The sequence below is a fragment of the Leucoraja erinacea genome, chromosome 14, assembly GCF_028641065.1.
Source record: "Leucoraja erinacea ecotype New England chromosome 14, Leri_hhj_1, whole genome shotgun sequence".
Classification (NCBI taxonomy): domain Eukaryota; kingdom Metazoa; phylum Chordata; class Chondrichthyes; order Rajiformes; family Rajidae; genus Leucoraja; species Leucoraja erinaceus.
This window is the reverse complement of record NC_073390.1, coordinates 22,798,790-22,826,657: the sequence shown is the minus strand read 5'-3', so window position 1 is coordinate 22,826,657 and position 27,868 is coordinate 22,798,790. Positions and strand designations below refer to the sequence as shown.

General features: G+C 43.3%; 1 protein-coding gene across 3 annotated transcripts in view; it reads left to right on the top strand.

Moving 5' to 3' along the window:
* Positions 1-18,460, top strand: part of skila (SKI-like proto-oncogene a) — a 66,637-nt gene extending 48,177 nt beyond the window's left edge. The window contains exons 5-8 of one of the 3 annotated variants that reach the window (XM_055645778.1): positions 4,087-4,256; positions 6,462-6,721; positions 12,844-13,071; positions 17,860-18,460. In XM_055645778.1, coding sequence (XP_055501753.1) covers positions 4,087-4,256; positions 6,462-6,721; positions 12,844-13,071; positions 17,860-18,042 — 841 coding nt within the window. In that variant the 3' untranslated portion in view covers positions 18,043-18,460. Of the gene's footprint in view, positions 1-4,014; positions 4,257-6,461; positions 6,722-12,843; positions 13,072-17,859 lie in introns of all 3 variants that reach the window. The other 2 variants (XM_055645777.1, XM_055645779.1) reach the window with 2 other exon arrangements.
* The last annotated feature ends 9,408 nt before the right edge of the window (positions 18,461-27,868 follow it).

Sequence of the window (27,868 nt, the reverse complement as noted above, 5' to 3'; positions counted from 1 at the left end):
GTTTGTGTAATGATCTGGGCTGCGTCTACAATTCTCTGCAATTTCTTGCAGTCTTGGATGGAGTTGTTCCCAAATCATGTTGTGATGCATCCTGATAAAATGTTCTCTACGGCGCATCTGTAGATGTTGGTGAGAATTATTAGGGACTTGCCGAACTTCCTAATCCATTTTAGGAAGTAGAGGCGTTGGTGTGCTTTCTTGGCCATTGCTTCGATATGGCTAGTACCAGGACAAGTTGCTGGTAATATTTACTTTTATGAAATCTTCTTATTGTTACCTCATCCTCTTGCCTCATTAAGATGTTCAAAATTCTGGTTCTTCATTTATCCCATCCCTGAAAATCCCCCAAAAATTCAGATGCTGGAATCTGAAGTAAAAACAGGAAATGCTGGAAACACTCTGCAGGTCAGGCAGCATCTGTGGAAAGAGAAACTGAGTTAATGTTTCGGGCCCATGACCCTAAGTCAGTGCTGGGAGGGAGAGAGAAAACAAGTTTCAGTAGCAGAGAGATGGACACAAGAGAGACTGCAGATGCTGGAATCTTGAGCAAAGCACAAATTGCAGGAAGAACTCAGTGGATCAGGCAGCATCAATGAAAGGAATGGACAAGGTGAAGTTTCGATTTGGGAGCCTTCTTCAGGCTGATTGGAGTGGGATGAGAGTGGGGGTGGAGTGAGCTGGAAAGATTTCTGCCTGTCCCCTGAGTTTGATTGATATTAAGTTGCAGTTTGGACACAGGGTCTTTGGCCCACCAAATCCACGCCATTGATTACTGGTTCACACCAGTTCTATATAATCCCACTTTCTCAGCCACTCTACACTTTAGAGGTAGTTTACAGAGGCCAATTTACCTATAAACATGCATGTCTTCAGGATGTGGGATGGTAGGAAAGCCACATGATCACAGGGGAACATGCAAATTCCGCACGGACAGTGTGTGAGGAGGATGCCGCCCTCTACTGATGTACAAAATCTGACTATCCCATTGTAATTAAAATCTTCACTTATAAGTTTATTTATGTAATTCTGCTCTAATTGTGCCAAGTAGAATCCTGGTTGAAACAGCTGTGCATGGCGGAACCTGCTTTCAACAAAACGCAGTGCTGGGAGAAATCAGTGGGCCAGGCAGCTTCTGTGGAGGGAATAGACTTTCGAGTCGGGACCCTTCTTCAGACTGATTGACTTACTTTGTGTTTGCTCAAAATTCCAGCATCTGCAGTCTACTCTGAATTGTATTCATGTTTTCTTGAGAAGTTTCACATCTCACCAAATAATCTATAAATAATCTATAAAACAGAATTTTCTGTTCTGATTTTCCTACACCCTCCTGCCACATGCGACTAGAAATGTTTCACTTGCAATGAGGTTTGCACAAATTAAATTAATTTTCACTTGTTACAGCCAAAATTCAAATGAGCTTTTTTATTCTTTAATTTTTATCGCGAGGTTGTTGCCAAGACTCGAGGGGCTGAGCTATAGGGAGAGGCTGAGCAGGCTAGGGCTTTATTCCTGAGAGCGCAAGAGGATGAGGGGGTTATCCTATAGAGGTGCACAAAATCATGAGAGGAATAGATCGTGTTGGTGCAGAGTCTTTTACCCAGAGTAAGGGAATCAAATACATAGGTTTAAGGTGACAGAGAAAAGATTTAATAGGAACCCGAGGTGCAACTTTTTTACGCAAAGGGTGAAGGGTGTATAAAATGAGCTGCCGGAGGAGGTAGTGAGGCACGTACTATCGCAATGTTTAAGAAACATTTAGGCAGGTTCATGGATATGATATGTTTAGAGATATATTAGCCAATTGCAGGTGGTTGGGACTAGTGTAGATGGGACATGATGGTCAGTGTGAGCAAGTTGGGACGAAGGGCCTGTTTCCACGATGTATGACTGTATGACTCTATTCTCTTGTTTTAAAATATATTTTTTATTGGTTGTGAAATGAGATTATGGCACTTGGATGCCCCCATGTGGCTGAAGTCTGCATGATATTGCTCATGTCTCTTGTATGGAAACCCTCTTGAATGCTACTTGCTTGAGTTGACAGTGATTTTGAGCCTGCATCAAAGCAGTGCTCGGACCTCAGTTGTTTGTGAGGTGTATAAATGATCTCGATGACATAATAGATGGTCTGAATAGTAAGATTTCAGATGATGTGAAAATTGTGAATGGTGAGGAAAGTTGCCAAAACATACTGTAGGATGGAGATCAGTCAGAAATTTGGGCAGAGAAAGACAGATGATATTTAATCTGGGAAAATGTGAGGTATATTTTGGGAGGTTGAATGTAGGAGGGAAATATAATAAAAGGCAGGACCCTTGGGACCATTGATGTACATTGGAATGTTGGTGTACAATGTTGATGTGAAAGTGGCAGGGTGGTAAAGAAGGCATATGGCATACTTCGCTACATAGGTCAGGGCATTGAGGATAAAGAGAACCTTCTGTCTGAGGAAGGGTCCAGACCCGAAACGTCACCTATCCGTGTTCTCCAAAGATGCTGCCTGACCTGCTGAGTTACTCCATCTTTTGTCTTTTTTTTCGACCAATCTTTTTTGTTTAATTGTAGGCTGCTTGAAACTGTGTATTTTCTCTGGATTTGCTAATACCAGTATAGTCATATAGACTTGTGTTTCCACACACCTCCAACAAACACAAAACATGACACGCTGACTACACAATTAAATAATCTGGATAAAATTCAACACCTTCTGGCTAATATTCAGTTTGCTGCAGATTAATAACCGCATCTCTGGAATGTGTCTTGAGATTGATTCTCGATGCGAAGATTGGATGTTCTCTCTAATTGCCAACAAATCTATAACACCAGCTTTATGTAGCTTGATGAAAACCTGTCCTGTTAATTTAATTCGGTAAGAGAGTATAGCGCCGTTGGAATTTATAATCCATCCTGTCTCTTCAGAAGCTCAAGTCCAGCGAATTGACATTGGATGTTGTCAATCATGTCTTCTGTGGCTTTTCGGTAACAAAATATTATGTCCAGCCAGATCTTTTGGATGAGTATTTTTATACGAACTATGTGTGACATCAGTTAAGGTATTCTGACTAAACAGCCTTCAGAATTTTGTTTGGGATTGGTTTATTATTGTCACGTTACCGAGATACAGTGGAAAAAGACCTTGGTGATAACCAAGAAAAGTGTAAATGAGTCTGCAGCTAGTTATGTACTTAATTTAAGATCATAAGATCATGTGATAGGAGCAGAATTAGCCCATTCAGCCCATCAAGTCTACTCTGCCATTCAATCATGGCTGATCTGTCTCTCCCTCCTAACCCCATTCTCCTGCCTTCTCCCTATAACCTCTGACACGCGTACTAATCAAATTTGTGTGAAGGAGTTTATTTTGAAAGACCTCACAGTACAATATGTGAAAGGCACTGTAACAAGGATGTTATCTGGCACTGTATACATTTCAGTTAGATAACTAACACACTGCGATTTGGGTTGGACAGACTACAATATCGTAGAAGTAGGTGTTAAATGTAATTAATACCAGCATAGAAAACAATGTTTCTATTTATGTAATCATTAACATTGTCATTGAAGTAGCTAACTAAGAACAAATGCAAGTAACCCTTCTGATATAAAGAACAGACTTTTCAAATTTTAACCAATATTCAGGAGGATATAAACAGGAACTTGTACTTATCTCAGAATAAAAAAGAAAAGGATGGAAATATGCAGCAGATCAGTTAGTATCTGGGGAGGGAGAGGAGATTTCAGTCAGTATTAGAATGGTTGAAAAGAGTATTTCCAGACATTTCTGTTGAATCAAAGTGAAATCAAAATGAAATCAAAGTGGAATCAAATTAAATCAATTTCAAATACTCAGCATCTGCAAATTTACATTTTGCAGTCCTGTTGTTTAATGTCCTAATGGCATCATGGAGCACTACCAGGCAAAATTTAACATTGAACTGTATTGAAGATATAGGTACACATTTCACAATGTGATGCATTAGATCTTCACTAAAACTGTGCTTTGAAATTCTGCAGCTGTCTTTTATATATGTACGATAAGGTGATAGCTCCAAATGTTTCATTGGCTCCACCTTTGCAACGATGTAGAGATGCCACTAAGTCGGTGAATAAGGAATACACAATGGACATCTCAACAACTTTGGACGAGGGGATGAAACATCAGAAGGAAAATGTGGACAAGAAGCTGATTTCCTATTTTGTGTCATCTCCAGAGGAGGAAGGAAGCAACACGTCACTTGCAGATTCCTACAGTCCACGTGAGTTCAATATGTTAATTAGATTTTGGAACGCATCTTATAGTGAGATCGAAGCTAATTTGGTCTTCAAGTATCACTATAGTATGACTATAATATTTGCTGCATGTGGGTTGATGACCACTATGGGTCCTGCAGGGAATCGAACTGGTGTCACAGGACCTGGTTTTTGTCATTTTGAGTGGGACACGTCTAAACATTTGTTAACTTCCCTTCATCCTTGAACAGGATCACCTAGACATCACCTCTCCTTGTTAACTGGAAATTTGAAAGTTTTCTCCTGAGAATGAGCCCAGCTTTTTTGATAATATCAAAAACATAGTGGCGGCATAGTGGAGTAGCTGGTAGAGCTGTTACCTCACAGTGCGAGAGACACAGGTTCGATCCTGACCTCTGGTGCTGTTTGTGCGGAGTTTGCATATTCTCCCTGTGACCACGTGGGTTCTCTCCGGGTGCTCTGGTTTCCTCCCACGTTCCAAAAACATGCGGGTTTTTGTAGGTTAACTGGCTTCTCTGCATTGCCCCTAGTGTATAGGGCATGGATAAGAAGGTGGGATAACATAGAACTAATGTGAACAGGTGATCAGTGGTCTGTGTGGACACAGTGGGCCGATCCATGCTGTATCTCTAAAACTTAAAAAAAATGAAAATACTATGATCAGAGATGAACATTAGACTATTAGGCACTTTTGTTACTGGTGGATGCCATGAGATTATGGAAGAGCAAAGTGATTTTATATTGGTGGACAGATGTGAATAAAGGTCTTAAACGTTAATGGAATCCTATCTTTAATTCAACATGGTCAGAATTCAGCAGTGAACAGTGATGCTTCAGTAGTGCATTATCTTGGTCAGACTCCATGTGTTGTCGTTTTTTGCATTAAGTCGAGATATTGATTTTGGAAGAGCATCTCCCCCAGAGTTAATACCAAGAGTTAAATTGCAAACATAGGTTGCACAGTGGTGCAGCGGTAGAGTTGCTGCCTTACAGCGCCATAGACCAGGGTCTGATCCAGACTACAGGTGATGTCTGTACGGAGTTTGTACGTTCTCCCTGTGACCGCGTGGACTTTCTCTGGGTGCTCTGGTTTCCTCCCACATTCTAAGACGTGCAGGTTTGTCAGTTAATTGGCTTCTGTAAAATTGTCCCAAGTGTGTAGGATAGAACTATCGTACGGTTTGGACTCTGTGGGCCGAAGGGTTTGTTTCCACACTGTATTTCTAAAACTAAAGCTTTTATTTCTTGCATTTTAGGAGGCCTTGAAATTATTCAGTTCAGTATTTAAAATGATAAAGACAAAGTATCTTGTTCATTTGAAGGATACATAATATTATTATCAAATCTAGGTGAGTTGGGAATGAAACAAGAAACTAATTTTCCCACAGAAGCTTGTAGGAATCAGGAGTCAGGGTATAAGGGGATAATAACACACTGAAATGGAAGGAGGATTATGCGGGGGTTGAACTGAATGGTGTACAGTCTCAAAAGGCTGATCTGCCAACTATCATTCTTATGTTCCCACACTGAAACACATATTCTAATTTAAATATTTGTCAGCTCTGATTTTTACACAAATCTCTATTTGTTTTTAATGGCGAGTTACAAGTACTGTTGTTGTAAACTGCTTTTATGAAATCTTGAACATCCAACAGAGCTTTACTCTTTATTTTAATGTGTTATTCTAAATAGTAATGTGGGTTTATTTTATATGTCCCTTTGAAATTGCATACTTGATGCATATACCTAAGGTAGTTGTGTAGAGGAAGTTTTCCCCTCGTGGGAGAGTTTAGAACGCTGGAGGTTTGAACAATGAGGCGGGACATTGAAATTTACCGAATAGTGAAAGGCCTGGATAGAGTGGATTTGGAGAGGATGTTTTCACTGGTGGATGAGCCCAGGATCAGAGGGCTCTCAGAATAAAAGGACATAGAAAGATGAGAAGGAATTTCTTTAGCCAGAGGCTGGTGAACCTGTGGAATTCATTGTCACAGACGGCTGTGGAAGCCAAATCATTGGGTATTTTTAAGGTGAAGATTGATAGGTTCTTGATTACTAGGGGCGTCAGGTGGAAAAATAAATCACACATGATCGAATGGCGGAGGAGACTTGATGAGCCTTTGTCCTATGATCTTATGATCTATGTGCATAAGGCCTTTGTCAAAGAAAGATCTAATATTAATGTTCACATTTCTTTGTCTTCTGAATAGGTTACCGAGCTTCAGCGTCTTCCATTACAGATCAAGAATATATCAAATCTGAACGTGTCAGCCATAGAAATAAAGAGAGAATTCCCAAGGATCGAAATAGCAATTCCTCAAGGATTGATAAAGAGACTCGTAATTCTTCTCAGCACATTGGAATGAGCACAGAAGAGAATGAGAAAATAGTGGAACAAATCATGAAAACGTACTGTGAACAGCAGGAGAAATTGAACACCACAATTCACCAGAAGAAGCATTTGCAAATGGTAAAGATGCGAGATGGGTTAAACTTCAACATTTCAACTGAACAAACATTTTATTGTCTGCAGTTCTGGTCACCCCATTACAAGACGGTGTTGGAAAGGGTGAGAAGAGGTTGACCAGGATGTTGCTTGGATTAGAGAGCATTAGCGATAAGGACGGTTAGACAAACTTGGATTGTTTTCTTTATAGCTTCGGGGGCTGTGAGGAGTCCTGATAGAAGTATATAAAATTACGAGGGGGCAAAAAATAGGATAGACAGTCAGAATCTTTTCCCCTGGCGGATATATCAAAGACAAGAGGGCATAGCTTTAAGGTGAAAGAAGGAAAGTTTAAAGGAGATGTGCGGGGCATGTTTTTTTTTAACATGGAGTGATAGGTGCTCGAGTGTGCTGCCAGGTGGTGGAAGTAGGTATGATAGTGGTATTTTTAGGGAATATGCTGGGAATGGAGAGATATGGATAATATGCAGGAAGGAATTAGTTTAATTTGGCATCATGTTTGACAGAGATATCATTGGCTGAAGGGCCTGCACCTGTGCTGTATTGTTCTATGGTGTAGCTACAGATTAAACATAAAGAAAATGAAGGCATCAACTGTAGTTTGCAGGCAGATTTGGACTTCTACATAATTGCTCCGCTGTTGCTGCATTGCCATTAGAGAGAAGGGATGCTTACATATGTTAGACTTGGCATTACCTGAAGAGTCCCTTAAAAAGCATGTTAGGCAGTAAAATATTTCTGAAAGTACTCACTGTTGTATTGTAAGCAATGTGGCAGGTAATTTTAACACGTAAAAAATAGGAGCAGGAATAACCATTTGGCCCTCCTCCCTGCTCCATCATTTATTCAGATCCACATTAATCTTTTGCCTATACAACCAGCTGCAAACAAAATTCCTTGTTCACATAGAGCTCTCAGGGTAAACAGTATTCATACAGTAATCATAAATTCAATACTAAATATACCAAACTGCAAAATAGCAGGATGGTGCAATGATGGTAGTGCGACCTGAATTAGTGTAAAAAAAAGTACTAAAGCACGATCATGGAACAACCAAATGAGGTAGAGTTAAGAGCAAAGATCCTATAGACCACTCCTGCTAAGTACAATGGGCTGACGTGTAGTACGCAACGGAGCGGAACGTGGGCCTTTTTTTCATCCATTTCAGTAACCCGACCCGACCCGACCTGACCCGACTCGCAGTGTAATCAACATTGGGGGGGGGGAACAGTTTGTGTTAATAAATTATAATTCTGAAAATGAGGAGAAGATTTTTACCAAAGAACTTTTATTTTTACGCGGATGTTTCCGTAACCGGCTTTTGTCTCCGCACTAGTATCTTTGCTCCGCTATGGGATCTTTGGTGCGGAGACGGAAGCCGGTTACGGAAATGGGGCCGAAAATTACACATGAATCTGCCCATGACCGTACTATGTCTTTTTTGTCGAGTGGACTATCTTGCTTGCTATAGGATCTTTGGTTAAGAGTATATGGAAGGGGGTGTGAAAGAGATGGTTGAGTGCAGTGGGGAAGAAGCAATTGTTAAGTTTGGACATTTGAACTGGCAAGCTCCTACATCTTCTCCCAAAAAATAGAGGAGAGAAAACGGAATGGGCATGATGACCAGCATCCTTAATGGAAAGCATCAGCTTTCCTGATGCTTGTAAGATGGACAAATGGAAAATAATGATGAGTCTGCAGTGGATTGGGTTATTAGGTTGAGATGCACCCGTTAGTATATTTTCTATCGCCCATCAATTGAAGTTTGAGAGAATCCTTGGCAAATCTTCTCAGATGACTAAGAAAGTGGGGCGGCACAGTGGAGCAGCCGTAGAGTTGCTGCCTTAAGGGCCTGTCCCACTTTCCCGAGCTATTCACAAATTCTCCCGAGTTTTCAAACTCGCAGAATGTCCGTAACAAGTCCGTACATTGGCTTCTGTAAATTGTCCCTGGTGTGTAGGATGTCAAACTAGTGTATGGATGATCGTTGGTTGGCATGGACTTGCTGGGCTGAAGGGCCTGTTTCCATGCTATATCTGTACACTAATCTAAAATGGGAATCCGTGATGGGACCGGATTAGGTTGCTGGTGATATGGATGCCTAGGAACTTGAAGCTGTCAGGCATCTCCACAGCAGCTCTGTTGATGAGGGCACAGTTGCATTAACAACTCCCCCCCACTCCTCCTCTTAGGTCAAGAACCAACACTTTCATTTTGCTAACGTTAAGGACAAGGTTGTCCATTGATATTCGTACTGGTTTATTGTAGGTATATGTACCGGTGGATAAATTTACATTTTTCAATAATAAAGTCAATGTGCTATTTTCCCATCTACTCATTAGATTGTCCGTGTACCTTTGGAGCCTCTTTACATCCTGTGCCCTTCTCACAATCCCACCATATCTTCAGCAATCTTGGAAATATGGTATTTACCCCTTAAAGCTATTGATAGAGTTTGTGAATAACTGGCATCCAAACATCAATCCCTGTGATACCCCATGATGAGCAAAAGGAAAGGCCATGCAGTTGGTTCAAAGTAACGGGAGATTTATTAAAAAGTGGTGCATACCAGGAGAGCAGTCAAAGCTGAGCTCCTGAGCGCTACTTTGATACAGGTTTTACATTCTCAGCTGACAAGATTACGCAAAAACCTGATCAACAGTAAAAATAGGTCTTGATTACAAAGTGCTTACAGAAAGATTAGGTAGCAAACTAGGTCTTGATTACCCAATAAAATGATTATCCACATGTCTAACACTAGATCCATTTTTCTGTTACAACGATTGGTGCACCCTATAACATAATCAGTGACGTTCCTGAGACTTGGGTGTCGTCACTGCTGCAATCCAAGTCTCTACTTTTAGGTTTTGTCTGCGGTTTTGTTTGCGGTTCACAGTCACCACATTAGCACAATTCACATCCCTATTTACTAGTTATTAGCCTTCACCATTAGTTTCCCTACCACACCCTGCTAGCCCCACTAGCAACAACCTGAGCAAGATCTATCCATTCCCACTCTTCAATAATCCATAATTATAATCACTATATTACCCCTGCCCCCCCAATCAATCATGATTTACCTTTCTTACATCCATCTAATGATTTGTTTTTTGATAAACTTTTGATCCAGAGTTGTGCTCATAAACCTGTTTTGTGTTGGTGGTACACTGATAGAAATTTTCTATTGCAAGGAATGGGAAGAGATGAGAGAATAAATGAGGTCTGTCGGGTATGTTGTGGATGAAGGTTGTTGGCGTTTATGATGCAGGAAGCCCAGTGGGGCAAGCCGCTGTCCTGCAGCTACAGATATCTGGGTTCAATCCTAACTTCTGGGGCTGACTCCCTGTGAATGCATGGGTCTGGTCTGAGTGCTCTGGTTCCTTCCACAGAACAAAGGCCATTTAGAGCAGCAGAGTGGCACAGCTGGTAGAGTTGCTGCCTCACAGCACTGGAGACCCGGCTTTGATCCTGACCTCTGGTGCTGGCTGGAGTTTGCACATTCTCCCTGTGACCACGTAGGTTTCCACCAGTTTCCTCCCACATCCCAAAGGCGTGTGTGATTGTGTAGGTTTTATTGGCTGTAAATTGCCCCGTGTATAGGAAGTGGATGAAAAAGTGGGATAACATAGAACAAGTATGAGGGATGGTCGGCATGGTCATGGTTGGCCGAAGGAGTTGTGGCCATGCTTTATCTCTGAACTATGGACCGGCAGAATTTGAGGAAAGTTGTATGTTGGGACATTAAAGTGGGATTAGTGTAGGATGTGTGCAAATTAGTGTAGGACGTGTGCAAATGCCTGCTTGATGTGCTGTGCAGACATGGTGGGTTGAAGAGCATGTCCAAGTCCGTGCTGTGAGAATAAATCAAGCATAAACAAAAATAGACTATTTTACTGTTAATATCAACTTGCCGTTACTCTTTGCACTTATCAATGTGACTAGGGGCGTGGCAGAAGTTTTAGGTTCTCTTCTTATAACTTAATGACCAGTTTCAGTGTTACAATATTTCACAAAAGAAAAGGAAATGGCAGGAGTTAGTCAAAAGTACAGAGGTGTGTACATGAAAGCGTTGGTCTTGGGTAAGTTTTAGTTCTCTTATTTTTGAGCCAGAAACTTATGAGTTCAAGTCCCAACAGCAGCTTGATCACTAAAAGATACCGCACTGCTGAGATTCTATCATTCAGATGAGATGTCAAGGATTATTTGCAGCTTTTGATGATGTAAAACATTACTTGGAATTAGAACAGAGGAATTATCCCCCTGTCCTGGCTAATCGTTGATAAAGTATGTATACGCCTACATATACATATGGTGCCCAATCCAGATGACTCTCTGCGTGCTGGTCCCAAAAGTAGATCTGCAATCATTCATTACTATCCATCCACTCTTTTAAACCTCAACTCACAACAGCTGCATTTCTTATTCTAACTGTGCTCTCCTTAATCTGTTCCCTTTATCCTGTATCTCTACACTGTGGACAGATGGATTGTAATCATTTATAGTCTTTCCGCTGACTGGATAGCATGCGACAATAAAGCTCGTCACTGTACCTTGGTACATGTGATAACAAACTAAACTAACCCATCATGCCTTTGACATGCATTTTCAGTCAGTGATGGTCTCAGAAAAGATTGAATGTTTTTCTAAGCCAAGATAATATTGCTCCCTCAGCTTCCAATTTTAATCTACTTAATAAAATTAGATACTGACCCATGTGCAGAATAATATATGTCGTGATTTTGCTGGTCAGAATTTGTAGTTAGCATTTCTAATCTCTGCATCACAACCCGAGATTGTCCGCCTAACTACTTTAAAATATTGTAGCTAAATTGCTGGATTTTGTATCAAGAGACTTGGACTATTGATCCTACGATGTGTTTAAATCCCACTGTGGCACCTGGGTAATTTAACTGCAAATAACTGAATAGGTATTTTTGTAAAAAAAAGTGGTAGGAGTAATTGTGAAACCTATAGAAACTGAACAGGTCCACTAATGTTGACATAAGGAACTGCAGATGCTGATTTACAAAAAAAAAAGACAAAGAGCTGGAATAAGTTAGTGGATCAGGCAGCATTCTGGAGAACATGGATACGTGATGATTCTGAATGAGTCCTTTAGAACATAGAACAGTACAGCACAGCAACGGGCCCTTCAGCCCACAATGTGTATGCTGAACAGGATAAAATTAAACTGATCTCATCTGCCTGTACAGGTGATCTCACTTGCCACCCCCGATTAGCTAATTGTACAGAAATAGTCTACTGAGGCCGGATGCAAGAGGAACCATGTTTGTCGCCATATCTATTCCATGTGTCCAGACTTCTCAGACTTCAATCTGGTGTATTGTGTGCCGTTTTGGTCCCCTAATTTGAGGAAGGACATTCTTGCTATTGAGGGAGTGCAGCGCAGGTTTACAAGGTTAATTCCCGGGATGGCGGGACTGTCATATGCTGCGAGAATAGAGCAGCTGGGCTTGTACACTCTGGAGTTTAGAAGGATGAGAGGGAATCTCATTGAAACATATAAGATTGTTAAGGGCTTGGACACGCTAGAGGCAGGAAACATGTTCCCGATGTTGGGGGAGTCCAGAACCAGGGGCCACAGTTTAAGAATAAGGAGTAAGCCATTTAGAACGGAGACGAGGAAACACTTTTTCTCACAGAGAGTGGTGAGTCTGTGGAATTCTCTGCCTCAGAGGGCGGTGGAGACAGGTTCTCTGGATGCTTTCAAGAGAGAGCTAGATAGGGCTCTTAAAAATAGCGGTCAGGGGATATGGGGAAGAAGGCTGGAACGGGGTACTGATTGGGGATGATCAGCCATTATCACATTGAATGGCGGTGCTGGCTTGAAGGGCCGAATGGCCTACTCCTGCACCTATTGTCTATTGTCTATTGACAATAGGGTCCCAAGCCAAAACATCACCTATCGATGTTCTCTCGAGATGATGCCTGCCCACTGAGTTACTTCAGCATTTTACGTTTATTTTTCGGTCCACTAGTGTTGGCAGACTCAGACAGGAATATCCTGTGAATGGTTTGTGTTAAAGTCACATGAAGGTTAATCCAGCCTGTGTTTCTAAGCCCATCGCTACCGTGATTTAAGTCTAGCTTTCTTTTCTGCTCAGGAAGTGGAGTTATTGCAAGTCACAAAGAGGATGAAACTCAAAGAATTGACTGAGGAGAAGCTTGAGCTGCAGCAAGAGCTGGATTCTCTACAATCTGCCCATGCCCAGAGAATGAGTGCAGTTCACGATGAACAGGCAGACGTAGAGTGGCAGCTGGAGCAGCTGAAGCAAGGCTGTTTGTGTGACCGCACAACAGAAAAGGGCCAAGAGGCTGAGTACACTGCACAGGTATATTTGTTGCCCACAGTAGAAATAAAAAAAGTGGGGCATAATAATCCTCAGATTATTATAGACGTTCACAACTAAATACAATAATGATGTAGCATATTGTATAAGGGGGGGGGAGAGCTTTCTGAATTTCTAATCGTGAATATGTCTATTTGCAGTCTCTCTTTGAATTCTCAATCTGGGATATATTTAGGATCTGCATAAAAATACCACGCTACTGCATATCAGTAGTTTAGATCAGAGATACAGTGCGGCATCAGGCCCTTTGTCCCACCGAGTCCATGCCGACCAGCGATCACCTATATGCTAGTTCTATCCGACACACTAGGGACAATTTACAGAAGACAATCAACCTACAATTGGAGGAAACTGGAGCTCCCGGGGAAAACTCATGCGCTCACAGGGAGAACGTGCAAACTCCGTACAAACAGCACCCTTAGTCGTGATCGAACCCGGATCCATGGCACTGTAAGGCAGCAACTCTACCGCTGCTCCACTGCGCTCCCCCCCATTATTTAAAAGACCTAAAGCAAATGGGCGAAGTAGCTTGTGATATAACGTGGCTTTCCAAGTCCACATCAGAATGCCTTTTGGACCACTAATTCTAACAGTTGGAGTTTTGTGGGCAACCATTATCAGGGATTCTGGCTGAATCAAAACTGTACCAAACGGTTAGAATGCATAAATAAATCTGCGTTTAAAAAACTGATGGTACAAAGGAAAAGACTATTTTAATCAAATATTAACTGTTTACTAAGATGCCAATTAGTACATATATGGGGCCCGTTTCCATGTTATAACTTTTGTGCATATTTATATATTTATATAATTTAGTATTTAGGTTTGCTGTGGTAGGATGGGTCTGTAAAATCAAATGTTAGCTCTCATTATGTTAACCATCAGAATAAAAACACCTTCAAAATGGAGATGAGGAAGAATTTATTTAGCCAGAAGGTGGTGAATCTGTGGAATTCATTGCCACAGACGGCTGAGGAGGACAAGACATTGGGTATTTTTAAAGTGTAGATTGACGGGATCTTGATTAGTAAGGGTGTCAAAAGTTACAGGGAAGGCAGGAGAATCAGGGTGGAGAGGGAAAAATAGGTCCACCATGATCAAATGAGGGTGTAGACTCGACGGGTCGAATGACCTAATTCTGCCCCGATGTCTTATGGTCTAACCTTCTGGTATAATATTTGACGACTCCATTATGAGAGGGAACAGGGTTGGTTTTCATTAGAATGTTTATTTAACTTTATTCACCACCACTGATTCCTTTAAGTCTTAATGGAGAAGGATTTTGATATTAATATATTAAGTGATTAATGTGCTGGTCGGCATTAGCAACAGTAATAACGGCCATGAAGCAAAGAGAAAATAGTACCTGGCAAAGTACCAATAGAAACACATTGTTGGGATTATGGAAAGAGGGCAACTAAAGGAGGGTTGGTGAATTTGACAGGACGTTCATCATCTTAAAAGTAGCAAAATGTTGCTTCACAGGATCTTGTTTAGTTTAGTTTTATTGCCACGTATACCGAGGTACAGTGAAAAGCTTTTGTAGCGTGCAACCAGTCAGCGGAAAGACAATGCATGATTACAATGAGACATCCACAGTGTACAGATACATGATACAGGGAATAACATGACTAACGTTTAGTGCAAGATAAAGTCCAGTAAAGTTTGATTAAAGATATTTTGAGGGTCTCCAATGAGGTAGATAATAGCTCGGGACTGCTCTCTAGTTGTTGGTAGGATGGTTCAGCTGCCTGATCACAGCTGGGTAGAAACAGTCCTTGAATCTGGAGGTGTGTGTTTTCGCACTTCTATACCTCTTGCCTGATGAGAGATGGGAGAAGATGAAGTGTCCTTGATTATGCTGGTGGCCTTGCCGAGGTAACGGGTGTAGAGAGAGAGAGTCAATGGAAGAGAGGTTATTTTGTGTGAATTAACACCAAGAAAGATAAGGAGCTATTGGGATAGATGATAAAATGGTTATGTTTTAAGCATTGTAAAGAAGAGAAGCAGAGTGGTTTGGAGGCACACGGAACTGCAGATATTAGAGTCTAGCGCAAAATACAAGGTGCTGGAGTGACAGCGGGTCAGGCAGCATCAATAGTGAGGGGAAATCAATTGCTGATGTTGCATGGCCCACTGAGTTCCTCCAGCATTTTGTGAGGTTTAGTGAGAAAATCCCAGGGGTTGGACCTCTGGTAGTGAAAGTTTCCACTCGGATGTTGGATGATTAACTGGAGATGATGTTGAGGACAGAACTATTCAGTTGTATATATTTCAGAATTGTAAGATTAGAGATATGGAGAGGGAGTGCTACTGGTGGATCGTAGATGGTGAGATTTGAATTGTCTAAACAGGTCTTGAAGGTCAGTGTCCATGAATTGGTGGAGGATTAACTTTTAAGTGGTATTCCCGATCAAAATTGCGTTATGATTTGGCCTGCCTAATACAAATAATGCTTGTTAATCTATCACCCGCTTTCAATTTGTGTTATGTTAACACGTTACCGTTGAACTATCTGTAACTTTAAAGCAGAGTCCTCGGTAGAGCAAAGCTGCAAGTGTCTAGGTGCAAAATGTGGCCGTATAATAGAACAGTGAAAAATCAGTGTTATAGTGGGACTTGCTTATTACTGAGCCACAGCATTGCAAATGATTTTCGCACAATCTGAACATGGAAGGCTATTATGAAAAAGCGATTAAAAGAAAGGACAGAACTATCAATTCTATATTAAGACAAAGGAAGAGCCTTTCAGCGCATTGTATCTATGCTAGCTCTCAGTATAGCAATCCTTTCAAACCAACCACTCTCTTATTTCCAATCCTCTCTCACACGACACAAAAATCCCTGATGATAATTTTTTAATGCCGATTAACCTAACTACACAATTTTGGGAAGTGGGATGTAACCAGGGCATCTGGGGGAAATCCAAGCATTCACAGGAAGAACATGCAGGGTCTAGGCAGATGTAACTGGAGGTTGACATCCAACTTGGGTGGCTAAAGCCAGCAGACGGCACTACTAAGGACATTAGTTTTGGCAATGGGAGACGTAGATTTTTTTTTTTTTTGTAAATCATTTCTGGCAAATAGATTTGACTGTGGCAGATTGGCTGTTTTTAAATGTCATATTCGGAACAAGGGGATCATTAGATGGGCCGTCATTCTATCCATTTAGCTTCACGTTTGACACGGACATTGTGGGTCAAATTCCCTGTTCCTGGGCTTGACTGTTCAATGACTGGATAGACGTAAAGTGGCTGAGTAACTCAGCGGGTCAGGCAGCAGCTCTGGAGAGAAAGGGTAGGTGACGTTTCGCGTCGGGACCCTTCTTCAGACTGAAGAAGCAACTGCAGCAACCTTGGTTCGAATCCAAATCATGGCAGATTTATCTTTGTTCAAGAAGGAAATGCAGATGCTGGAAAATCGAAGGTAGACAAAAATGCTGGAGAAACTCAGCGGGTACGGCAGCATCTATGGAGCGAAGGGAATAGGCAACGTTTCGGGCCAAAACCCTTCTTCAGTCTACCATAGGTTTATCTTTCATGGGGCAGCACAGTGGCACAGCAATAGAGTTGCTGCCTTGCAGCGTCAGAAACTCGGGTTCAATCCTGACTATGGGTGCAGTCTGTACAGAGTTTGTATGTTCCCCTCTGTGACCGCGTGGTCGGATGAAGGGTCTCGACCCGAAACGTCACCTGTTCCTTTTCTCTAGACATGCTGCCTGACCCCCTGAGTTACTCCAGCACTTTGTGTCCATCTTAGCTATAAGGGGAGGTTGGGCAGATGGATCGTTTGCTCTGGAACGTTGGAAGTTGAGACCTGATACAAGTATATAAAATTACGAATTCCAATGAGAGGGTAGACAGTCTGAACCTTTTTCCCCGGGTTGGAAATGTCAAAGACTAGAGGCTGTTGCTTTAAGGTGAGAGGGACAAAATTTGAAGGCGATGGCAGGGCTACTTTTTTACATAGAGGCTGATGAGTGCCTGGGAGGTGGGTGGTGGTGGAGTCAGATAAGAGGCTATTAGATAGTCATGTAGATATGCAAGAAATATAGAGATAGGCATTATATCTAGGCAGAGGATATGAATTTAATTCGGCATCATGTATGGCGGACATCAAGGGCCTGTTACTCCGCTGTACCGTTTTGTGTGCTATGTGTCATTCTCAGAAGTAATTTGAGTTATTGACATGGCTCTTTGTTATGGAAGCAGGTCTTTCGACCCAACTCGTACATGTTGACCAAGATGCCCCATCCAAACTAGTCTGATTTGCCAGCGTTTGGCCCATATCCCTTCAAACCGTTTCAATCCATGTACCTGTTCTAGGGTGGGACTGTGGTTCAACGTTAGAGTTGCTGCCATACAGCGTCAGAGACCTGGGTTTGACCCTGACTACGGGTGCTATCTCCACGAAATTTGTACATTCTCCCTGTGACCTGGCGAGTTTTCTCCGGGTGCTCCGGTTCCAACCCACACTCCAAAGACGTACAGATTTGTAGGTTATTTGACTTTGGTGAGTTGTAAAATTGTCACTAGTGCATGTAGGGTAGTGTATGGGGTGATTGCTGGCAGTGCGGGCTGAAGGGCCTGTTTTCTCGCTGTATCTCTAAAGTCTAAAGGTTGTAGAAATTGTGTACTTAAGGTGGTTGGAAGTGCCTTAGCAAATGTGCTGAAGTCAATCAACCAATGCAAATGGTAGTCCATCTTTAACTTCAGTCTCTTTTTTTCCCCCTACCTTCCCTCCTCCCCTGCTCCATTGTCATGTACAGTTAGCCGAATTGCGACAAAGGCTGGACCGAGCTGAGGCGGATCGCCGAGAACTTCAAGAGGAGCTGAGGTGTGAGCGTGAAGCCCGAGAAAAACTGGAAGCCATGGTAAAGGAACTGAAGCTTCAGATCTTCGAAACCTCCAGAAATAAAGCTGGCACTGTGCTGAGGTCTGTAGCGGATTGATGAGAACAAAGTCTCCTCTGAAGCACCAGCTGTTTGAAGCAAAGTAATTTTATAGAATTGCTTTTGAGGAAGAGTGGTGAATTAACGTCTTGCAACCTACACTGGAAGAAATCTGTGCAACTGAATAATTGTTGTTCTGGAGAGACTGGAGTTAATTGTAATTCATCCAGTTTGGAACAAAAATCTAGAAAGCAAAGTTTAAACAAATTAAGTTTTGTACATAAATATATATATATATATATATATATATATATATATAATGCATAGGTAAAATATCTACATTATAAAATGGCTAGGCATGGGAGATATGTTATTTGATAACCTTTGGAAATTTATATGCATGTAGAGCCAGCCACGCATTAGAATCTGTTCTTGTGCTCTTTCCCATTGCCTTTATAAATGGCTTTTGTTAAAATCACTGATTGCATCTGGTCCCAGTGCTTTGTTCGTCCCAGAATCCTGCTTCCTACTTAGTTGCACAACATGCAGGAGACTTGTTTTGTAATTTTTCTTGCAGTTGTTCAGAAAACTTCAAATTTATTCTCTAGATTTGCATGTGCTCTTTATTGCTGCCCCGACCCTTCTGTACCGATCGATCGTTGTTATATACAAGGAAAAACCACGGGGTTTTGACTGCGAATAGTGTGGACGGATGCAATTTGCAAACAAAACCTTTACAATGACCTTGAATTTCACTTCTTTTGATAAAAGACGGATGTGATCTCTAAATGATAACATCCCACTGTATGTACTCAGTAAATGTAAAAAATATAAACCGTACCAGGCATGGCTCTGGTTTTATGTAGTTTCCTCTTAAAATGGTTGTATATATGAATTCTACTATTCCTTTTCTACAGTTTCTTATTTATTTCACCACCCTTTCACTGCTTCCTGAGGCACTGTTCTCTGAGGGTATTGTTTGTTTCCTTTGTGACTTTCTCTGCCTTGGGATGAGTGCCTGTGGACTCAACGATTCGCATTTGTGTGTCTCTTGCAAACACAGCCGTTGGGCACAGCTCAGATCCTTGACTGGCTTACCGTTTGCCTCCCTGAAAGCTGAGGAAGGCAAGGTCTAACTGTTGAAATTGGCCATCGCAACACCAGTTTCGTACTGATAAGGAGTGGAAGCGTGATGTCTGTAACAAACCATTTCCATTGATTTTACAGCGCCTGATGACAAATGTTTATTAATTTCTCTAAAATAATAAACAAAACTGGGGAAAAAAAGGAGTAAGGAGACGTTTGGAAACCACATTACTCTATATTGGTATCAATGCAGCTATTGAATCTTCTGGCTTTTTGCTGCAGATACAACTGTGTGCTTGAATATATTTAATACACACCTGGAAGAAGGGACTCTTATTGTGAACTTGCTTGAAGGAAAAGTTATTGATCTACTCATTACCTCTTTTCCACTGCTATGGCAACCCCAATTTACCCGTACACTATTTGGATTCAGTGCTGTGTGATGTTATCACATGCATGTTGGCAGGATAAATTACTACCCATTTTACTGTTGCAACTCCTGTTCAGAATTTGTAGTTGTAAAACTGAACCACTTGCTGTCCCTTCCACAACAATCATTGCGAGTTTGTCAGTATTAATTTTGACAGTGACCCAGCCTAACGACTGCTATTTGAATGAATCTCCTACTGTCTTGACCCTGTGTTTTATGTTTTATTCCACGGTTTCTGTACTTTGTTCCAAAGCACATGATGGGATATGAACATTTATATTGCTTGGCAAAATGTTTATACAACTATAGTTTGAGTGGTTTCTTTGACATTAAAAGAACGTGGCTTTTTGTATACAAAAGATTCCTTTTGGTATAAATTTACCCAACATCGGTACTTAAAAGTGTAATAACAAGAAACTGCAGACCTAAGTTATTACCAAAGAAAGATTCAAAGTGCTGGAGCAACAGTGGGGCGACACAGTGGCACAGCAGTAAAGTTACTGCCTCACAGCGCCAGAGACCCGGGTTTGATCCTGAATAAGGGCGCTGTCTGGGTGTTTGTCCGTGTGACTGCGTGTGTTTTCTCTCCGGGTGATCCGGTTTCCTCCCACACTCAAAAGACGTACGGATTTGTAGGTTAATTGACTTTTGTAAAGAAGTCCCTAGTATGTAGGATAGTGTTAGTGTATGGGGTTATCATTGGCCAGTGTGACTCGGTGGGCCGAAGGGCCTATTTCCACACTACCTCTAAAGTCTAAAGTAAATTACTGTGGTCATCGATTTGGTTTCACGTGCTTTGCTGATTTTTTTTTCCCAGTTCACTTGGGCCAAATCAGTGTTACAATTGGTATTAAAATCTTATGCAGTAGAAATAGAAAAAAGGGCTACAGAATCTTTACACATTCCTTTTTGTTTGGAAGTGAAGCAAAAGAAGATTTGGACTGAAGTGTGATATCCCCACAGATGAGCTATTTACTGGCACATTACATTGTCAAGTCAAGTCAAGAGAGTTTATTGTCATGTGTCCCAGATAGGACAATGACATTCTTGCTTGCTGCAGCACAACAGATTATTGTAGGCATAAATACAGATCAGATCAGTGTGTCTATACACCATAGAATATATATATATACACACATAAATAAACAGACAAAGTGCAATAGGCTGTTATAGTTCAGAGTTTGTTTGAAGTTGTGTTTAATAGTCTGATGGCTGTGGGGAAGAAGCTGTATCTGAACCTGGATGTTGCAGATTCCCAGCTCCTGTACCTTCTACCTGATGGCAGCGGAGAGATGAGTGTGGGTCCTTGATGATGCTGGCATTTCATTGGTTTATCATTGTCATGTGTACCCGTGTACAGTGCAAAACCTTGGTGTGTGTGCTATCCACGCAAACTATACCATACATGATTACATCAAGAAGTGCAATAGCGAAAATAAACAAAGTGCAGAATATAGTATTCTAGCTACAGAGAAACTGCAGATTAAAAAAAGTACAAGGGTTGCTATAAGGTAGATGGGTAGATCGGGATTTCATCCACAGTTTATGAAAAGGTCTGTTCAAGATTCTGATAATAGTGGTTAAGAAACTATTCTTGAATCTGGTGGTAGGTGCCTTATAATTGTGTTTTCAGACCAGACAAGTTACTTTTTTTTAAACCTGGGTGTGAATGGAATTATCAGTTTCACTTTAAGTTAGATTGAAAAATGCAGCATGGAAACAGGCCCTGTGGCCCACTGAGTCTACCCAACCGTTGATCAGCCATAAGCATTAGTTCTGCCATAATGGTGATTAGTTGATCAGCCATACGCATTATCCCACTTTCTCATCCACTCCCTACACACCGAGTGCAATTTACAGTGGTCAATTAACCCACAAACCTGTCCGTCTTTGGGGTGTTGGAGGAAACCAGAACACCCCGGGAACACCCATACTGTGTCAGTGCAAAATATTCACTGACAGCACCCAAGGTCAGGATTGAACCCGGCTCTCTAGTGCTGTGGGGCAGTAACTCCACCATATGTGCCACTGGAAACGGGCAGATTACTTCATTCCAATAGTTTTACAATGAAATGTAAATTTACAGCACCTTGGAAGAAGGTGGTGCCTAGAGTAGATAGTGGTAAAGAGGGCGTATGGAATGTTTGACTTCATCAGTCGGGACATTGATTATAAGATAAAGGAATTAGAATTTGGGTGAGGTACTAAACAAGTACTTTGCATCTATGTTCATTAGACAGTAGGACATGGAAGACAGTAAGATCAGTGTGAAGAATACTAATATGCAAGTGCAGTTTGGGATTAAGAAGCAGGAGGAGTTGGGGCTCTTGAAGAACATAAAGATGGAGCCCCAGGGCTGAATGTGCTCTATCCCAGGTTATCAAGAGAGGGGTTTGGAGGAGCTTTGGCGACGATCTTTGCTTCTTCTCCTGCCACAGGCAAAGTTGTGGAGGGACTGGAGAGTGGTTAATGTTGTTCCTTTACATAAGAAGGTAAATAGAGAGAATCCATGGAATTATAGGTAGGTGAGCCTCATGTCAGTGGTAGGTGAATTATTGGAGAGGCTTCTTCAGGAAAGAATTTACTTCCATTTGGAAGGGAATGGGCAATTAGGAACAATTAATATGGCTTTGTATGTGGCAAGGCATATGGTACATGCTGTACTTAAGTGAGTTTTGTGAGGAGGTGATGAAGGTGAGCAATGAGGATAGGGCAGTGGATGTCCGCATGGATTTTAATAAAGTCTCGCATGGAAGACTAATCCAGAATCTGAAGAGACGTAGAATTCACAGTGACTTGGTCGTATAGATTCAGAACTGGCTTACTAATAAGAGAAAGGGGGTTCTTGTGGAAGAGATTATTGAGGCTGGAGGTTTGTGACCAGTGGCGTTCTGCATATTGGGAACTCTGTGATGATATATCTTCTTATATATATAAAACTCAAATCAGTCCGCCTGCCGCCGTACGGCGTCCGCCGCGTTTCTTCCTTTGATGCTCCGCAACTCCGAAACCGGACGCAGAATCGCCGACGTCTTTTCCATTTCGGTAGAGATTTCGCTTTTCTTTCTAAGTATCCGCTCCTCGTTACATTTCGTCGTGTTTAAGTACGCTTTTTTAATCAAATCCTACCCCCCCCCCCACCACCTCAATATTTCAAAAAGAAACTGGATTCTCATCCACACAAGCAGCTCCCTGTGAACGTTCCATCGTGTGATGTCACAATGCCCGATGCTCACAGATGGCCAATCGGAATGGATTCATTTACATATGCCTTTGCAGGAGCCACAGCCCCGGTGAACATTCCATCGTGTGATGTCACAATGCCCGATGCTCACAGATGGCCAATCGGAATGGATTCATTTACATATGCCTTTGCAGGAGCCACAGCCCCGGTGAACATTCCATCGTGTGATGTCACAATGCCCAATGCTCAAATACATTGTTGCCATAGAGAACGCTCAGCGATTATTCAAATTCTTCACTAACTGTCATTTCTGATTTGCTTGTGAAGTGAAAAGTCCTGAATTGCATTTGTCTGATGCAGGAAGATTGTTCCAGATGTTGGGGAAGTCCAGGACACGCGGGACACAGTTTAAGGATAAAGGGGAAATCCTTTAGTACTGAGATGAGGGAAACATTTTTCACACAGATAGTGGTGAGTCTCTGGAACTCTCTGCCACAGAAGGTAGTGGAGGCCAGTTCATTGGCTATATTTAAGAGGGAGTTAGATGAGGCCCTTGTGGCTAAAGGGATCAGGGGGTATGGAGAGGGGGGGAGCTGTGAGGAGGATGCTAGGAGACTGCAAGGTGACTTGGATAGGCTGGGTGAGAGGGCAAATGTTTGGCAGATGCAGTATAATGTGGATAAATGTGAGGTTATCCATTTTGGTGACAAAAACGGGAAAGCAGACTATTATCTAAATGGTGGCCGATTGGGAAAGGGGGAGATGCAGCGAGACCTGGGTGTCATGGTACACCAGTCATTGAAGGTAGGCATGCAGGTGCAGCAGGCAGTGAAGAAAGCCAACGGTATGTTAGCTTTCATTGCAAAAGGATTTGAGTATAGGAGCAGGGAGGTTCTACTGCAGTTGTACAGGGTCTTGGTGAGACCACACCTGGAGTATTGCGTACAGTTTTGGTCTCCAAATCTGAGGAAGGACATTATTGCCATAGAGGGAGTGCAGAGACGGTTCACCAGACTGATTCCTGGGATGTCAGGACTGTCTTATGAAGAAAGACTGGATAGACTTGGTTTATACTCTCTAGAATTTAGGAGACTGAGAGGGGATCTTATAGAAACTTACAAAATTCTTAAGGGGTTGGACAGGCTAGATGCAGGAAGATTGTTCCCGATGTTGGGGAAGTCCAGGACAAGGGGTCACAACTTAAGGATAAGGGGGAAATCTTTTGTGACCGAGATGAGAAGAACTTTTTTCACACAGAGCGTGGTGAATCTCTGAACTCTCTGCCACAGAGGGTAGTTGAGGCCAGTTCATTGGCTATATTTAAGAGGGAGTTAGATGTGGCCCTTGTGGCTAAGGGGATCAGAGGGTATGGAGAGAAGGCAGGTACGATATACTGAGTTGGATGATCAGCCATGATCATATTGAATGGCGGTGCAGGCTCGAAGGGCCGAATGGCCTACTCCTGCACCTAATTTTCTATGTTTCTATGTTTCTATCAGCCGTGATCATATTGAATGGAGAATGGTGCAGGCTCGAAGGGCCGAATGGCCTACTACTGCACTTAATTTCTATGTTTCTATGTGTCCCTCTCCTCACCCCTCTCCCTCTGCCACCCATCTCTCTCCCCCACCCCCCTTCCCTCTCTACCACCACCCCCCTTCCCTCTCTGCCACCGCCCCCTTCCCCCTACACCTCGGTCCCTCTTCTACCACTCCCGCTACCCCTCTTCCCCTCCCGCCCTCCCCACTCTTCCACTTCTCTCCCACTCTCTCCTCCCCCACTCCTCACCCCTCTCCCATCCCCTCTCCCCCCCCCCCTTCCCTCTCTACCCCACCCCCCTACCTTCTCTCCCCCCCCACACACCCTTCCCCTATCCCTCTGTCCCTCTTCCATCACTCCCGCTACCCCTCTCCTCCTCCCTCCCCACTCTTTCCCCTCTCCCCCCCCCACCCCTCTCCTCATCCCCCCCCCTCCCCCCAAAGCTCTCTCCCCATCCCTCACCCCCTACCCCGCTCTCCTTTCCCTCCCAAATCTATCCCGTTTCCTCCTCCTCCCTCCCCTCTTCTCACCCCCCCCCCCCCGCAAACGCCGTTGGGGAAACAGACCATAGAGGGAGTACAGAGAAGGTTCAACAGACTGATTCCTGGGATGTCAGGACTTTCAAATGAAGAAAGACTGGATAGACTTGGCTTGTACTCGCTAGATTTTAGAAGATTGAGGGGGGATCTTATAGAAACTTACAAAATTCTTAAGGGGTTGGACAGGCTAGATGCAGGAAGATTGTTGCAGATGTTGGGGAAGTCCAGAACAGGGGGGTCACAGTTTAAGGATAAGGGGGAAATCCTTTATGACCGAGATGAGAAAAACATTTTTCACACAGAGAGTGGTGAATCTCTGGAATTCTCTGCCACAGAAGGTAGTTGAGGCAAGTTCATTGGCTATATTTAAGAGGGAGTTAGATGTGGCCCTTGTGGCTAAAGGGATCAGGGGGTATGGAGAGAAGGCAGGTACAGGATACTGAGTTGGATGATCATCCTTGATCATATTGAATGGTGGTGCAGGCTCGAAGGGCCGAATGGCCTACTACTGCACTTAATTTCTATGTTTCCCTCTCTCCTCACCCCTCTCCTCACCCCTCTCCCTCTCTCGCTCACCCCCCTTCCCTCTCTACCCCACCCCCCCTTCCCTCTCTCCACCCGCCCCCTTCCCCCTACCCCTCTCCTCCTCCCCTCCCTCTCACCCCACTCTTTACCGTCTCTCTCCACCCCTCTCCCCCTCCTCCCCTCCCCTCCCAATCCCCCCCCCCCCCCCACATCTCTCTCCCCATCCCCCTCTCTCACCCCCTACCCCCGCTCTCCTTTCCCTCCCAAATCTGTCATGTTTCCTCCTCCTCCTCCCCCCCTCCCTCCCCTCCTCTCTCACCCCCCCCCCCCCCCCCCCCCCCCCCCCACCTGTGAGTTTGGGGGGTGGTTAATTTGAGTGTGATGCCGCAGCCCCTACCCCCCCCCCCCCCCCCCCCAAACGCTGTTGGGGAAACAGACCCAACGGGTCTGCACTTGGTCTAGTCTATATATATATAAAACTCAAATCAGTCCGCCTGCCGCCGTACGGCGTCCGCCGCGCGTTTCTTCCTTTGACGCTCCGCAACTCCGAAACCGGACGCTCAATCTCCGAGATATTTTCCATTTCGGTAGAGATTTCGCTTTTCTTTCTAAGTATCCGCTCCTCATTTCATTTCGTCGTGTTGAAGTACATGTTTTTAATCAAATCCTTCTCCCCCCCCCCCCCAAGTATTTCAAAAATAAACAGGCTTCTCCATTTACATCACCTTCCAACACACTTCCAAACAAAGTTGCAAGAGAGGAACACTGAACTTTTCACTGCTGCAGCAGGCAGGGGAGGGCTGCAATTGAGGGAGGCAGGGGAGTGCTGGAAACTTACATTTGGCAACGGGCTCAGTTCCAATGGAGGAGACGGGTGCATGGTGGAATATTGGGTTGGGGGATCACACCATTGGGGGAGCAGACCCAACGGGTCTGCACTTGGTCTAGTATATATATAAAACTCAAATCAGTCCGCCTGCCGCCGTACGGCGTCCGCCGCGTTTCTTCCTTTGACGCTCCGCAACTCCAAAACCGGACGCAGGATCGCCGATGTCTTTTCCATTTCGGTAGAGATTTCGCTTTTCTTTCTAAGTATCCGCTCCTCATTACATTTCGTCGTGTTTAAGTACGCTTTTTTAATCAAATCCTACACCCCCCCCCCCCCCCCCCCCCCCACCACCTCAATATTTCAAAAAAAAACTGGTTTCACACCCACACAAGCAGCCCCCTGTGAACGTTCCATCGTGTGATGTCACAATGCCCAATGCTCAAATACATTGTTGCCATAGAGAACGCTCAGCGATTATTCAAATTCTTCACTAACTGTCATTTCTGATTTGCTTGTGAAGTGAAAAGTCCTGAATTGCATTTGTCTGATGCAGGAAGATTGTTCCAGATGTTGGGGAAGTCCAGGACACGCGGGACACAGTTTAAGGATAAAGGGGAAATCCTTTAGTACTGAGATGAGGGAAACATTTTTCACACAGATAGTGGTGAGTCTCTGGAACTCTCTGCCACAGAAGGTAGTGGAGGCCAGTTCATTGGCTATATTTAAGAGGGAGTTAGATGTGGCCCTTGTGTCTAAAGGGATCAGGGGGTATGGAGAGGGGGGGAGCTGTGAGGAGGATGCTAGGAGACTGCAAGGTGACTTGGATAGGCTGGGTGAGTGGGCAAATGTTTGGCAGATGCAGTATAATGTGGATAAATGTGATGTTATCCATTTTGGTGACAAAAACGGGAAAGCAGACTATTATCTAAATGGTGGCCGATTGGGAAAGGGGGACATGCAGCGAGACCTGGGTGTCATGGTACACCAGTCATTGAAGGTAGGCATGCAGGTGCAGCAGGCAGTAAAGAAAGCGAATGGTATGTTAGCTTTCATTGCAAAAGGATTTGAGTATAGGAGCAGGGAGGTTCTACTGCAGTTGTACAGGGTCTTGGTGAGACCACACCTGGAGTATTGCGTACAGTTTTGGTCTCCAAATCTGAGGAAGGACATTATTGCCATAGAGGGATTGCAGAGACAGTTCACCAGACTGATTCCTGGGATGTCAGGACTGTCTTATGAAGAAAGACTGGATGGACTTGGTTTATACTCTCTAGATTTTAGAAGATTGAGGGGGGATCTTATAGAAACTTACAAAATTCTTAAGGGGTTGGACAGGCTAGATGCAGGAAGATTGTTCCAGATGTTGGGGAAGTCCAGAACAGGGGGTCACAGTTTAAGGATAACGGGGGAAATCCTTTATGACCGAGATGAGATAAACATTTTTCACACAGAGAGTCGTGAATCTGTGGAATTCTCTGCCACAGAAGGTAGTTGAGGCCAGTTCATTGGCTACATTTAAGAGGGAGTTAGATGTGGCCCTTGTGGCTAAAGGGATCAGGGGGTATGGAGAGAAGGCAGGTACAGGATACTGAGTTGGATGATCATCCTTGATCATATTGAATGGTGGTGCAGGCTCGAAGGGCCGAATGGCCTACTACTGCACTTAATTTCTATGTTTCCCTCTCTCAAACCCTCTCCTCTCCTCACCCCTCTCCCTCACCCTCACCCCCCCCTTCCCTCTCTACCCCACCCCC